A 14,440-nucleotide genomic window follows, 5' to 3' on the forward strand; every position below is an offset into this window, starting at 1 on the left:
CACTAGTAACAAATGACTTTTAAGTTTTAGATTTGGGCAACTGGAGGAATTGTGGTACCATTTAGAGGAGGAGGAGAAATGAGTTTAGTCTTGGACAGATTTAAATTTGGGATGCCCATTCCTCCATCTTGGTTAAGTGGAGCTCTCAAGAATGCAGTTGAATATGAGTCTTGAGTTCAATGATAAGAAGGGCCTAGTGATATTAATGTGTGAGTCATCAGTATATAGATAGTATGTAAAGCCTCGGGGGCTGGACATGATGACCTAGTAAATAAACGGAAATAAAGAAGAGAGGGGAAGAAAAAGAAGAAAGGATATCTGAGAACTGAGTACTGGGGCTTTCAAAAATGGAGCAGTCTGGAAGAAAAAGAGAATCCAGCAAAGGTGGTTGAGGTGGGAGAAAACCCAGAACGCTGTGGGATCACAGAAGTGGAGAGAGGTAAGTATTTAAGGATGAGGACTTGCTCAACTTATGCCCGGTATTGCTAGGAGGTTGAGTAAGATGAATCCAGAGATGTGACTGTGGGCTCTGACAACATGGAAATCATTGTTGACTTTGACAAGAGCAGCCTTGTAGAGTGAGGGAGATGGAAGCCTGGTCGGATTGGGTCAAGGGGAGAACTGGAAGTGTGGAAGAGAACATAAGATACTATAAATATAGAGGTAATTTGAAAATGGTAAAAATATTTTACAAATGCAAGTGGCATTGTTATTTTGTCACCAGAGATTTTAGGGAAGTTCAAGGCATTGAATAAACATATCTGTGCCAATGGAGGTCCTGCAGAACCAAGGAGCTGTTTACCAAGGCAAAAATGCTGTCATGAGAAACCACAAGTAAGACTTCAAGATAACTATAGGAAAACAACGTTGATAAGAAAGCCACCGTGGTCTCAGAAACATTGTCTCAGCTCACCAAGCCAACCCTATGCCAACCTCTGAAGCCCCACCAGGGCTGCAGGCAGGAAATGTTCCAGAATAAGAATGGTGGTAACTTTTAGAAAAAGCTGCATCTGTAATGTTTACTGAATATTTCATTAACTCATTTTGCAAAGCTTGCCAGCCACTCTCTCCATGCACTGGGCACACTGTTGGCAAGACTGGAGAATCAGTGTGGTTTGTCTTCCTTGCCACAAGATTCCCTCTTCTTCACCACTGAGGCCACACCTCTTCCCATAGGCACTCTCTGCCCTTCCCTTCACTCTGCATTTCACCAGTAGGCAACTGTATGCTTTGTTTGCAAGGCTGGTGGATGGGTCCAGGCACTTGTGCTTTGGAGAGTTAAAATCTCTGGGACCATAGCTGATGAGATGCAGGTCTTCTTTTCTAGGGCTATTGAGAAAAGACCAGTTCCTGCCTTGATGAAGTTACCTAGAATATCCTTTACTCCTATCTCCATCCACCTGTATTCTACACATCCCTCAAGACTCAGATTCTTTGGAATCTTCTCCTCTGTCACCTTCTTTCCCACTTCTCATGATTAGAATTGTTTTCTTTGTCTTCTGTGCTCCCCTTGATCTTCATGTCTCTGTAATAGGGCTAACAGCCTACCTCATATTCCAATTATTTGTGTGGTTCTGACTTGCTTATTATGCTGGTGACTCCAAAAGCAGGGTACTTTTATTGTCCATGTGTGTATCTCTCACAGAGTTCTTTGCCATAGTAAGAACTTCATGAATGAATATTAGTGGACTTGAACTTTCAGTGAAAATATTTGGCATGTTGAAAGTGAGTTGCATACATATATAAGACCTTACTTCCTGAGATAGCATTTCTTGCTGCATACTTAGATCATGAAATAGAGAATCTACTCTAGAAGACCTAACTTCCAGGGGCACCTGGATGGCTCAGCCAGTTAAGGTGTCCAACTCTTGGTTTCAGCTCAGGTGGTAAGCTCAGGGTCGTGATCTCTGGATCATGAGATTGAGTCCTGTGTTTGGTTCTGTGCTCAGTGGAGAGTCTGCTTAAGATTCTCTCTCTCCCTCTCTCCCTCTGTCCCACACCCCAACCTCAAAATAAATAAATTTGTCTTTAAGAACTAACTGCCAGTATCTGGATATGTGGAGAGTCTAATCAAGCTGAAAATTGAGTTACAGAGTGAATTTGTCTTTTGCAGCTAATATGCCTGCCAGTCTTTCTTTCTTTCTTTTTTTTTCTTTAAATGAAGAACACTTGAATTAATGGTTCCATGTTAGTATGGGTTGATTTTATTGATTTTGTGCTGACAGTTGATTAATTACAAATACAGGCATCATGCTTTTTTGTTCTTGTCCCTGACTTAAAAACGCAGGTGTGACTCATGCAAAAGCTGATGTCACAAAGACCCTTGATTTCTGAGGATGCTGTAAGTGGTATCATAATGATTATTAGATTTACCACTTCTTTTGCCACCTCATGACAGAAATGTTATCTCAAAAAACTCAGTTGCAAAATTTTTCATTTGCCACGTAAGTGAAGCTGGACTTTCTGTCACCTTACCTCCATGGAATTTTACAAAGCAGGTGTGAGTGTGAGTTTCATTTGGAAATTATTTCTTACACTCCATTCTTCTCCTTATCCTCCTTTTTCTCCTTGTCATCCTTCCCTGCCACATACTCGGTTGCCAGTTACAGCACTGAATAGGAATCTTCTTATCTTGGGACCCTTGGGTGGCTCAGTCAGTTGAGCATCTGCCTTCAGCTCAGATCATGATCCTAGGGTCCTGGGATTGAGTCCTTCATCTGGCTCCCTGCTCAGTGTGGAACCTGCTTCTTTCTCTGTCTGCCATTCTCTCTCTCTCTCTCTCTGACAAATAAATAAAATTTTAAAAAGGGAATCTCCTTGTCTGTAGACTCATACAGTACATATAGATGCTTTCTCTTTTCTATCTAGTAAAGTGTTCTATTGAGTATCCAGCACTGATTAGGACAAAGGGGGACTCTCCTGTTTTAGGCTCTGTGTAAGCATTTGACATCAGGGCTTTAGGAAAAGCACCCCCTCTCAGGCAATTGAATTGCTTTGTCCTGAATTGACTCAAGACAGCCTGAGCACTAGTCTCGACTCTGCCATGAGCCATCTCTGTACCCTTGGGCCACTTTGACTCTTTGTGTTTTGGGTTCCTCATATTTAGGATGGAGAGCCTTCTATTTCCTCAACTTTGTAACAAAGGCAGGGAGAGCTGTTGTGTCTCAGCATCCAAGGCCTTTGGAAAAGCTGGGTATTCACAGGCACACTGTGAACTTGTCTACATTTGGGAGCCGGTAAAATGTAGGGAGGGATCACACAAGAAACCTGATGCTGAACAGCTGGATTGCAAAATACATGTTTTAGAAGCCAGCCACACCATTATGAGTTTGTCAGAAGCATAGGGGGCTTTGCCTTTCTTAGAATCTCCCCAAAGGAGGGGTTATCCAAAAGCTTTTCCCAGAGCCTGGGTGGGGGCAAAAAGGCTTGGGGTTTAAGGAGGGTGGGTCATGGTAACAGCAATGCCCAGAGCAATCTGTGAGGGCTTTGTTGTCTTACAGTAGGATATCATGGCGTGTCACTGCAATGACTGCTTTTTGAGCTTTTGGATTTTCTTCTTGGGAAGGAATTTCCACAAACACCTCCAAAATGAATGTTCTGGTGCCTTTTTGGGGCAGGGTGGACTTTTGAAGCGTTTGCTCAATTCTTTTCATGGCTAGGTGTTGGTTGAAATTTTTTCTAGTTCTTCTGGAGTCACTCTCATTATTTACATTTTCCTTTAAAATCATTCATTTCATCTAAATTTTCAAGCTAATTAGCATATTTCTGCAAAGAAGAACTTCTGAATGTATAATCATTATTCCTTTCTTATTCCTAAATTTGTGTATTAGTGTTACCTTTCAAAACCTTTCAATGTTAGCTCCTGTTGTCTGCCAACAAAAAATTTCTTTTTTTGTTCCAACATTTTTTGCCTTTGTATGTCCTTACAAAGTATGCCTCTTATTTTCTTTACATTTGGTTGAGGCAAAAACAGCCCTTGCTAAATTCTCACTATGTGATAAGCACTCCACCAGGAACCATGGAGAGATATAGAAAAAGGGATAAACTTGATTGTTAGATTCAGGAAACTTGGGAAGGATGAGGGGAATACTCATAAGAATATAGGCAGGTCTTGAAACAAAGTGCTACTTCCTGGAGGCTACTACCAGAGTGATACTCAAGGATGAGGTTTCCCTAAACCCATAACTAAAACTTAAGTCAGGTCCAGGGCCAACCGTGAGCACGGGGACTTTGCAGAGATCTTCAGGGTCAAGGAGGCACCAGGCGGTAAACAGTTTGGAGACACACAATGTATCAGAATTAGGGGCTTCAGATTTTCTTGAGCCAAGGTCCAAGATATCAGCTGGAGTCGGCAGCAGGGTGCAAAGCCATGTAACTTCTCTCATTGGCTTTGCCACCAGGGCAATTTGGAGGATGCTGACTGAACTAACAGTGCCAGCCAATAACTGTGTCGTTTGGATATGGTACTAAGAAGTTCCCACTGTACCTACAGATACTCCTATCCTAGTATTCATGACACTACATTGAGATGCTACATCCTAGCATTCATGGCACTCTGTTGAGTATCTCACTCCATCAGACTGTGAACTCCATGAAGTCATGGACTGAGGCTTACACATCTGTGTCTCCCCAGTGCCTGAAATATGCATGAGTACTTTGTATTACTGCATGGCCCAAAGCACAGTCTTTGGAGTTGGATGGATCTGCTTTTGTTCAGCTTCATTACTTTCCACCTGAGTCATCCATGTATTGTCTCTGGGCCTCAGTTTTCTCATCTGTGAGACAGCGATGACAATAATATCAACCTCTAGAATTTGGGGTGGGAGTAAAATGAGATGAAAGATTTGGAAGTACTTAGCAGACTGCCTGTCACAGAATAAATATTCAGTTAGTGGTAGCTCGTAATTGTCATTATGTGATCACAGGATGAATGGGTGAGGGACAAGTGGGTTGAAGAGGGATGTTGGCCTGTTTGATGAGGTCAGGACTCAGGGCTGGGAAGAGGCTTAATGGTAGCAACACTGGCAATCCTCCAAGTCTCCCTCCCTTATCTTGGCATCTCCTGGATGATTGGGAGGCTGAGATAATGGGGATAATCTAAGCATCTCTCACTTTGTGTAAATCTTGCAATCATCTTGGCTGGGTGGGCAAGGATAGAATAGACCCTGGGTGGGGGATGATGTTACTAATATAAACATTTTTTCAAATGTGAAATATTGCTCTCTGCCCCGAGAAAGCTGTTATTAGTTTGTGAGCACTGTGCCTTTGGAAAGCCATTGCTGGCAGCTTGAATGGGCAGCTTAGAACAATTAGGAGCTTTGAACACTTTTAAGTTAAGGATTGGGATAAGAATGTTTTGACTCTATGGTTTCTCCTGGGATTTCCCTGGTGTGCTGGACTAATTATCAGATGTAATTAGGAAGCTGAGAAGTGGAGAAACTGCAGGGAGGAGCATACTTTCCCAGGGACCCTCATTTCTTTGTACAGAAAACGGGTTAGGGAGACTATCACTCTGTTGTGGAGAAGCAGCAATGCATAGGGCACTAGAGGGCAGGAAGGATCCTGGGAACATGGCTTTACCAGCAGAGCCTCAAACCTATGGTGACTCATTGCTCTTGATTAATTTTTAAGTGGTCAGGGCAGCTTTCCCAATTGTTCTTGAGGGAGGAATGGTGTTCTGGGCCACATCCATGTTCTTGATCTATTTTTAGCAAAATTCCAATTTCCTGGGTCCAAATCAGTAAGGAAATGGTACCCTTCTTTCAAAACTCATGGAGATGAAGAGAGGAACTTCCACATTTTGGTCAGCCAGAGGGTCTGTCTATGTGGCTCAGAAGAACTTTCTCATCTGACTTGGCTTACACCTTTGGCCCCAGAGTTGGGCTGGGAGCTTTGTCTTTGAAGCTCTGAGAAAAGTAACATTTGCAGGTCCAGATACTTGTGAACCTTTATTCAAAAACAGAGACATTCCCTTTGGACATGGTCTTGAAATTTTTGTTGTTGTTGTTTTTCTTCTTCAGTGGAGACACATGAGTGGGGAAGGACAGAAGGAGAGGGAGAGAGAATCTTAAACAGGCCCAGTGCCCAACATGGAGCCCGACTTGGGGTTCAATCTCATGAACCTGAGATCATGACCAGAGCTGAAACCAAGAATCAGATGCTTAAATGACTGAGCCACCCAGGAACCCTAGTCTTGAAGTTATTCTTAAGGCAGTGGAAACAAGACTACCACATATGAAACATGGAAAGACAATAGCATTCCTCTGTATCTTTATTCACTGGGGGTTATAATGGAGACCGTGAGCCTGGTAGTTTGAAAAATGAAGATCCCTGGGGCTTAATATGATGGCCCAGATGTGAAGCTTCTCCTCCACCCCGCCCCACCAAAATGATATTAAGTTTATTGTCACAAGATTATACATATAAATCCAATGTCTCTGCTCTCTCCACAGGTAACCTGTCTCCATGATTTCTTTGGTGATGACGATGTGTTTATTGCCTGTGGTCCTGAAAAGTTTCGCTATGCTCAGGATGACTTTTCTCTGGATGAAAATGGTAAGCACAACCACTGGACTTTGTTGCTCCATTGTTCACCCTCCTTCTATCCCTTAGTATTTCCATGGGTTCATATGGCCCAGAGAACATTCATGCACAGACCCTCAAGGGCAAATATTGTTATTCATTCTCCTGTATGTTGGGCTACATGAGTCACTAAGTGAAATGTTGACTAAATGTCCCAGATTCCCAGCCTCCAAACTCAATAAAACTCACTCTCAGCCCCAATAGTGACCATATTTCTCAAACCATATATTGTGTCACATGGGCTGACAGGTGCAATCAAACTATGGGAAGGAACATTTGGAGTCAGAACTTGGATATTATATGTATAACTTTTTTCTAGTCAACATCCTCCAGTGACTTGGCTCATATCGATGGTTCCATTTTAGAAAGATTTTCCACTGTGTTCTTAGTGTCAGTCTTTCCCCTCTTCCTGCTTTCTGGCTTGCTGCCCCATTCCCCCTGCTTTGTGACTCAAGATTCCAGAGGTTGTTAATCTCAGGAAGGAGGTAAACATCTGCCCACCTCCCTTTGCTTGAGTCCAAGTTCCATGTGGAAGTTAATGGTGAATTAGCTCATACAGCAACAAGGTTAGGATATGATCCTGATGGGAAGACACATCCAAAACATCTTCCCAATTATGAGGGTAACATGTGAGAAAAACAAACTGAATTGTATTAATATAGACTTTACCAACAGCTTGAGTGACAAGGACCCTGACCGAGGTGGCATTTCTGCTGTGTTCACTTTGAGAAGAGACAAATAGCCATAAAACAGCTAAGCAAATCCCAGGATATCTCCCATTTCCTATACCTTTTATATCTGCAGCTCTGGACAGTGATCCCTGAAGTTCATCAACCAAAACAAGAAGTAAAACAAACAAAAATGAGCTTTCTACTTAACTTAGTTTCCCCCCAAAAACTCAGTTTGTCAGAAAGGATTCCCTAATCTTTGTGGGTAATTGATATTTCAATATATCTTCAAGTAGGAAGTGACAAAGAAGTGTCCAAAGAAACGACTGCCCTCTACCTAGCCGTGTGGTTCCATGTTGAGCATCATGGCACAAGGCTGGAAAAACTACACTGTAAAGAACACTAGATTGGGACTTAGGAGACTTGGTTGCTAGTCCTAGTTCTGCTGTTTCCTTGCTTCGTGGCCCTAAGCAAGAGGCTTACACTCTTTACAGTCTCATCAGCAAAGCAAGTATGATAATTATCCTAATGCATTAGCACGATCAGTGTCCCCAAATTACCACAGTAGGGACTCTGAGTGACCTGCATAGGAAAGGTACCCCAAGCATGGCAGACTGAAGTTGAGGCAAGTAGCAGAAACATTTGGCAGATGCCCCTATACACCCAAGAGCTTTCTATAAGCTCTGAGCGACAGAGTCACTGCTGAATCTTTGATTTATTAAACCAACACAGGGATTTATGATCATGCACATTGAAAATCAAAAAAAGATCTGCAAATGCATGGTGGTAGTGGTGTTAGTGCCTAGTTATAAAGTGACATGACATCCCTAATATGCCTATTACAATAGATGGCATGTAATAAACAGTAAATGGCAACTCCCTCTTCTTCCTTTAAATTACTCATGAATGTTTCATCTGTGTGGCTGCAGCCTCAGAGCTGTCAATCTCTTCTTCAAGGAAATTAATTCATTATGTCAACAGGTGCTATTCTAAGACGTGGCCTGGGTGCCCACTAATGATCGAGTTGACTATTTAATAACCCACCCAACCTGCTTTTCAACTTCTTCCCTTGTTTCCATAATCCAGGGATTTAAACACCTGGCTTGGCCCAGATGAATTCTGAAAGTTTCTCCCATGCCTCCTTGCTCAGGGCCATCATTCCTACCAACAATGAGGACCACCTCATAGTCCTGAACCATTGGGTACTTTGGCCCATGCTGGTTATTCTAGTTTCTAGAAGTTGGTAATATGCCAAAGGCTCATTTCTCCCCTGGCTTTACTGCACCGTCTGTTCTTTTCTACCAGAATGCCGAGTCATGAAGGGAAACCCATCGGCCACAGCGGGCCCAAAGGCATCTCCAACACCTCAGAAGAGTTCAGCTAAGAGCCCCGGCCCTATGCGCCGGAGCAAGTCTCCAGCTGACTCAGGTAACGACCAAGACGGTGAGTGCTCTTCTCCTAACTGTGCACGCTAACTTCATTTACGGAGGCCCACACCCTCTGCATGCAGGGGAATGAGTTCCTCATGAACACCATTGTGTCTCCATGATACCAGATCTCTCAGTTCAGAGACTATCCAGCCAAACTTGTTTGGAGTCATGGAGACACAGCTATGACCCCCGATTCTACTCAGATGGGTTCAGACCAGAAATCTGGCCTTTTTGTCATGCTTGCTGTAATGCTTATTGTCATGTTTGTTTTCATAGTCATCATCTTCAACATCATCCCACAAAAGCAGAGTCAAAGGAAATAATCAAGTCAAGCATAAACTTGAAATAGAAAATCAAAATCGAAAACAAAAATGTAAAAAAAATATTGCCACCCTGAAGTGTCAACAGAGTTGACACGCTTGAGCTTCAAATTTGACTTTGAACTTTGTAGAAGTCAAAACAGAAAGAGAAAAGAAATCATTTGCATCATTCTCACAATGAGAAAAAAAAATTATATAGGCCAGGTTCTGAAAGGAAACACAGAGATTTGTCACACAGGATTTTAATTAGTGGATAGTGAGTGATCAAAAAAAAAATGTGGTCTATGGATCACTGCCAATGCATGAACTATTTATCAGTCTGTGACAAGACTAGAAGCTTGTGCCAAATGCAAATTATGCCACTAAGCAAACATTTACTTCAGCTGACTTTTTTTTTTTTTTTAAGAAAAGCAGCACTGTGTTCTTTTAAGTTTGGGTGCAAAAGCCTGCACCCACAGTTTGAGTGACACTGATCTGAAAGGTAAAAGGACACAGAAGTTGAAGTTTAGAAACTTAGTAAAGTCAGGGGCAGACAGTGTGAATTCTTCATGGGAAGGCAATTGTACAGTCCAGAGGACTCACATCCTTCACCCCAAGGCTCGACTGACCATGAAAATTCTTCTAGCCTGGGAGTCTGGGAGCTTTGGGGCAAAGAGCACAAATGCCCTTTCTCTCTTCTTCGGTTTGAGGCAGCTTGAGCAGCCTGTTCGCTTTGAAATGCTCATGGCCTAGAAAAACAGCCTGTCCTGCTGGCCTCATGCTGCCAGGAACATGCACAGCACCAGCCATATTTTTTTCCACTCGGGCAGAAGGAACTAAACTGTGAAGAGGAGGCAGCTTGAGATTTTCATACTTCCATGTCTTTGCTCATCCCATTTCCCTGCTCCTTGAATGCTGTCCCTAGAGCCGACCACTCTTCTCTGCTTGAAAATGTCTGTTCATCATTCAACACATCAAATAGAAATAGTTCCCATTCTGTGCACTATCAGAGCATGTTCTTCATGTATCTGGGGTAGTATTAACCACACTGTGTTGTAAAGTCTGTATTTACCTGTCTACTATCCCCTCCCCCGACTAAATACTGGGCCCCTCAAGGGCAAGATGTCATGTTCATTTTGTATCCTCAGTGCTGTGTACAGTGCCTGGGTCCTAGCCGATGCTCAAATAATGTTGTGAATGAGGAGATGTGTAAGAGTGCCTAATTCACCCAGTGTGGTGCTAGAGACTTAGTTGGCTTTTAGGGAATATTTGCTAGAGGAACAAAAGTGCATGTGTTTGGTGATATTTTGGTGAAGTGTACAAAACAACAAATGAATCTATTTAAGTTAATTTATATGGGTTACACTATGAAGACCTAGGTTTTAACACTTGGGTTAAAAATGAAATTATTTGTACAAATTCTAGGCAGGGCTTTGAAAAAAAAATAGACTTTAAACACTTGGTAAAGATTCATAAACTCTGACAATAACTGCTTAACCAATCATTTTTTTCAGAAATATCACTGACCACTTCTGCGATTTCTAATCTATATTATTTATCTCTTGCTATGAAACAAATTACCCCCAAACTTAATGGCTTAAGACAACAAACACTTATTATTTTATCATTTCTGTGGGTTAGGAATTTTGGATTGCTTAACTTTGCAGTTCCCTCTGGCTCAGGATCTGTCATAAGTTGAGGTCAAAGTGTCAGTGGGGGCCGCAGTCATCTGAAGGTTCAATGGGGACTGTGGGATCTGCTTCCAAGATAGCCGTGAACAGGATCTTCTCCCAGAGAGTGATTCAGGAGAGTGAACAAGGAATATGTAGTGCCTTTCATGATCTAGTTTCCAAGGCCACATACTATCACTTTTGTTTTAGTCTATTCATTAAAAGCAGTCATTAAGTCTGGCCCATAGTCAAGGAAAGAATAATCAGTCTTCACCTCTTGAGGGAAGGTGGACTTGTTTTTAGACTGCCAACAATTTGTGGACCTATTTTTAAACCACCACGTAACTTATTAGTTAAAAATGCTGAGACGGAAGCAGCTTGAAGTCAGTAGATTCTCTGCAGACTGTATCCAGGTGGGTTATCCAGCACATGTGAACACAACCACCTGTAATTAAACACAGCTTAAACATATGTCAAGTTATTGATCATCAGCACTGCCTGCAGAATTTCCCTTCTAGAAACTATGTACCTCACTGACTCTAAGATACTAGAGACCAAGAAAGAATACATTAGGACTCAATGGATAATTGTCAAATTAAAAGGAGTTATAATAGATTCCAACCCAGACAAAGGCAAGCAAGATCTGCTTTTGCTCCTCAGAACTCCCTTGCCGAAAAGAAGGAACGAGTAGAGATTTACATATACAAGATAAAAAGAGTAACCCAATTTGAGGCAGGGAAAGGAGACTTGACTTGGTGGATACCAAAACCACAAACAGCTCTTGCTCCCTATCAGCAAAAAATCCAAAGTGGTATTCTCATGAGAGAGAATATAAATCTTTATTTCAGATAGTTCATGAACAGAAATGAAGCCAAACTCTAGTCTAGCCAGCCTTAATGGCAATTTCCAGAATGTTTGAGCTCATCACAGATGATGTGTCTAGATCTTCTGCATGATTTGAGGCCCAATGCATAAAAGGATCTTTATAACATGACCTTGTCCATTCCATGGCAGTTTAGAGCCATGTCCAGGCCATCCATTTAGTGAACAGTCCACAGGGCCAAAGCTGATCTCAGGCAAAACAGTACTTTAGGTAAGGTTTGGATTTGACATACCCATTTTCCCCTTCCCACCTCCATGTCACTCAGGACCATTTCAAGCTTCAAAATGGAGGGGGAGAGGATATGGAAGAGGAGGGAGAGGCCTCTGTGTAGAAAGGCCCAATGACATCATTTCCCAGCTTTTTTACTTGGGACAAATTTCTCACCTTGTCTAAGACTTGGTTTCCCATTTGGTTAAGACAGAATTCACATGTCTAATAGGCAAAAATCATTTTCCAGTATTATCAATTATTTCCAATTTATAGAGTTGTGCAATAGCTTCCACGGAATCAGAATTGAATAGCTAGAAGGATGAGCTATAGACAATGCATAATTTTGCATCAGGAAGTGTAAGGTATTCCTGAGCTCTCAGCAAGGGATGTAGGCAGGTTAATACACATTTAACTGAAGAATAATGGTGTGGAGTGGGGCTGAAATTCTCTGTTCTTTTCTAGGACATGGCAATGCTGCCCTGTTTCCATCCTGGGTTTGTCTGTCTTGGATCTGGGACTTGTGGGATGGATTCACATTTTTTTCATTCAACCTGAGTAACCCAAGGTTAAGGAAGATAGGCCATTTCCAGGGAATTTTAACTACCTTCCTTTGAAGGCAAACAACAGCCAAAAATGTTCCACTGCAGCAGGGACTCAAACCAAACGAAACATTGGCTCAGTTCAGGTTCAGCTAAAGGAATGTTTTGATGTTCTAGTTCATTAGAAAATATATAGGTTTGAACAAGTTTGCTAGATTTTCAAATATTTTTTAAGAAGAACAGAGCAATGGAATTGGGAGAAAGCAAATATTTATTTAAAGCTATAAAATAAAACAAATCTTTCAGAAGAGAATACTAGTGAGTGAATAAGAGCAATGAGTCGATTACACATCCATCCATATATATGTGTGTACATTTGGTCCAATTCATGGTTCAGTTAATATCTGGGTTCGGTTTGTCTTGAGGTTTAGTAAATTGATGTGATCTGGTCTGTAATTTGCATCATAATTTGATTCCTTGGTTCTTAAGTTATCTTTTTTTTCTGCTCTTCCCATGAATAAATCAAACTCTGTATACTTTATTCCCTTTGAGTTCAATTCCCACTCCTGCCAATACTGAGGGCACCCCAAATGGAATCTGTCTGCTGCTAAGCCTTACACGTCAGTTAAGGAAGGATTTGGTTGTCTATACAATATTGCTAGAAGGAGCTCTCATTCTCCCTGGGCAGAGCTGATGGACTTTTAGAATCCAAGTCCCATTAGCCATTTCTGCCTTTAAAGTAGGACAGGGAACTGTGGTAAGCAGATCAAATCTGAGCCCAGAGGTCTCCTTTGGGGGGTTTGAAGAAAGCTTGTATAGTACCCCCATTTGGATTAACTCAGGAGTTGCCATTTTGGTGGGCAAAAAGACAAGCCCAGCCTGAGAGCTGCAGGAAGACCTTTCTGGGCCGTCTCTTGCTGTTTCCATTTCAGCCATGAACATGTTAACTTTTCCTTTTTTGCAACTACCCCCAATTGAACTGAATTGAATTAAAAGGACAAAGTAGCTAGTTGCTGGGAAGGAATTTTTTCTTTTTCTTTCTCTCTCCCCACCGCACCCCCCTTCCTTTTTTTTTTTTTTTTTTATTCTGAAGGAGCCTCCAAGGAAGCTAATTACCAACCCTGGTAGGCTGAGAGAATTGTAATGTGATAATTAGTTCGCTGTTGTTCAGCAGTAAGTCATTGTTGTAGCAATTCAATATTCTCCACCCTCCTTCCCCCAACCTATGCATACCTAGTCCTGAAAGTCAAATCTTCCCTATTCCCAAAGCCCCAAGGAAGAATGGATTCACTACCAAAATATACAGCCTTTGTAAGGGGAGGTCAAGGGACACAAAACAGCGGTGAAGCAGGGGGGGGGGGGCGGTGTCCATGGGAGAATTGTATCCAGGAGTATTTCTCTTCTGAACCCAGGAGGCTGCTTTGAGTTGCCTAAAGAAGGACCTGGCTGTTCTGCCCTTCCTGAATGTGTCCATCTGGATCAACTCTGTCCAGTAGAAATATAATGTGAGCCTTGTAGATCATTTTCAATTTTCTAATAGCCAGAGTTAAAAAGGTCAAAAGAACAGGTGAAACCTGTTTTGATAATATATTTTATTCAACTCAATATATCTAAAATATTATCATTTCAACATGCAATCGAACTAAAAAAAAAAAAACTAAGGAGATTATTTTCCATTCTTTAAAATCAGGTTGTATCTTATACTGAGCGCACATCTCAATTCTGGCTAGTCCTGCTTCAGATGCTCAAAAGCAACATGTGACTAGTAGTTAGTGTAATGGACAGCACAATAAATTTCCTCTCCGTCTCAGAGAGGCCCAAGGTAACAATCTTCGACATAGATGAGATGCTTTGCACTTTGCAAAATACTTCTGAGTCTATCACCTTCGCTGTCACGCATAATAGCACCATGAATGAGGTTGGGAAAGGAAAATTAGACTGGGAGACTAAGATGTAAAGATGTTCAGTATCTTGTAGTCTTCTCAATGCCATGCAGCCACTTGGTGACCAAGAGCTAGAGTCCAGCGGTCCTGACTTCCAGGCAGGCAATCCTCACACTGTCCTTAAGGCAAGGAATGGAAACTCCAGAGTAGTAAATAGAAAGATCTCTGTTGGCTAGTCCTTGCTTCTCTGCTTCCTTCACCTCCGGGCAAGGGATG

At 41.9% G+C, this 14,440-nt stretch overlaps 1 protein-coding gene across 5 annotated transcripts in view; it reads left to right on the plus strand.

Moving 5' to 3' along the window:
* Nucleotides 1-14,440, plus strand: part of DCX (doublecortin) — a 103,173-nt gene that overhangs the window by 65,980 nt on the left and 22,753 nt on the right. For 4 of the 5 annotated variants that reach the window (XM_004769079.3, XM_004769081.3, XM_004769080.3 and 1 more), the window contains exons 4-5: nt 6,453-6,555; nt 8,556-8,693. In XM_004769079.3, coding sequence (XP_004769136.1) covers nt 6,453-6,555; nt 8,556-8,693 — 241 coding nt within the window. The remainder of the gene's footprint in view (nt 1-6,452; nt 6,556-8,555; nt 8,694-14,440) is intronic. The other variant, XM_004769082.3, reaches the window with a different exon arrangement.

This window comes from Mustela putorius, unplaced genomic scaffold (assembly GCF_011764305.1).
Source record: "Mustela putorius furo isolate JIRA1106 unplaced genomic scaffold, ASM1176430v1.1 tig00003901_pilon_pilon_pilon, whole genome shotgun sequence".
In the NCBI taxonomy this organism is placed as follows: domain Eukaryota; kingdom Metazoa; phylum Chordata; class Mammalia; order Carnivora; family Mustelidae; genus Mustela; species Mustela putorius.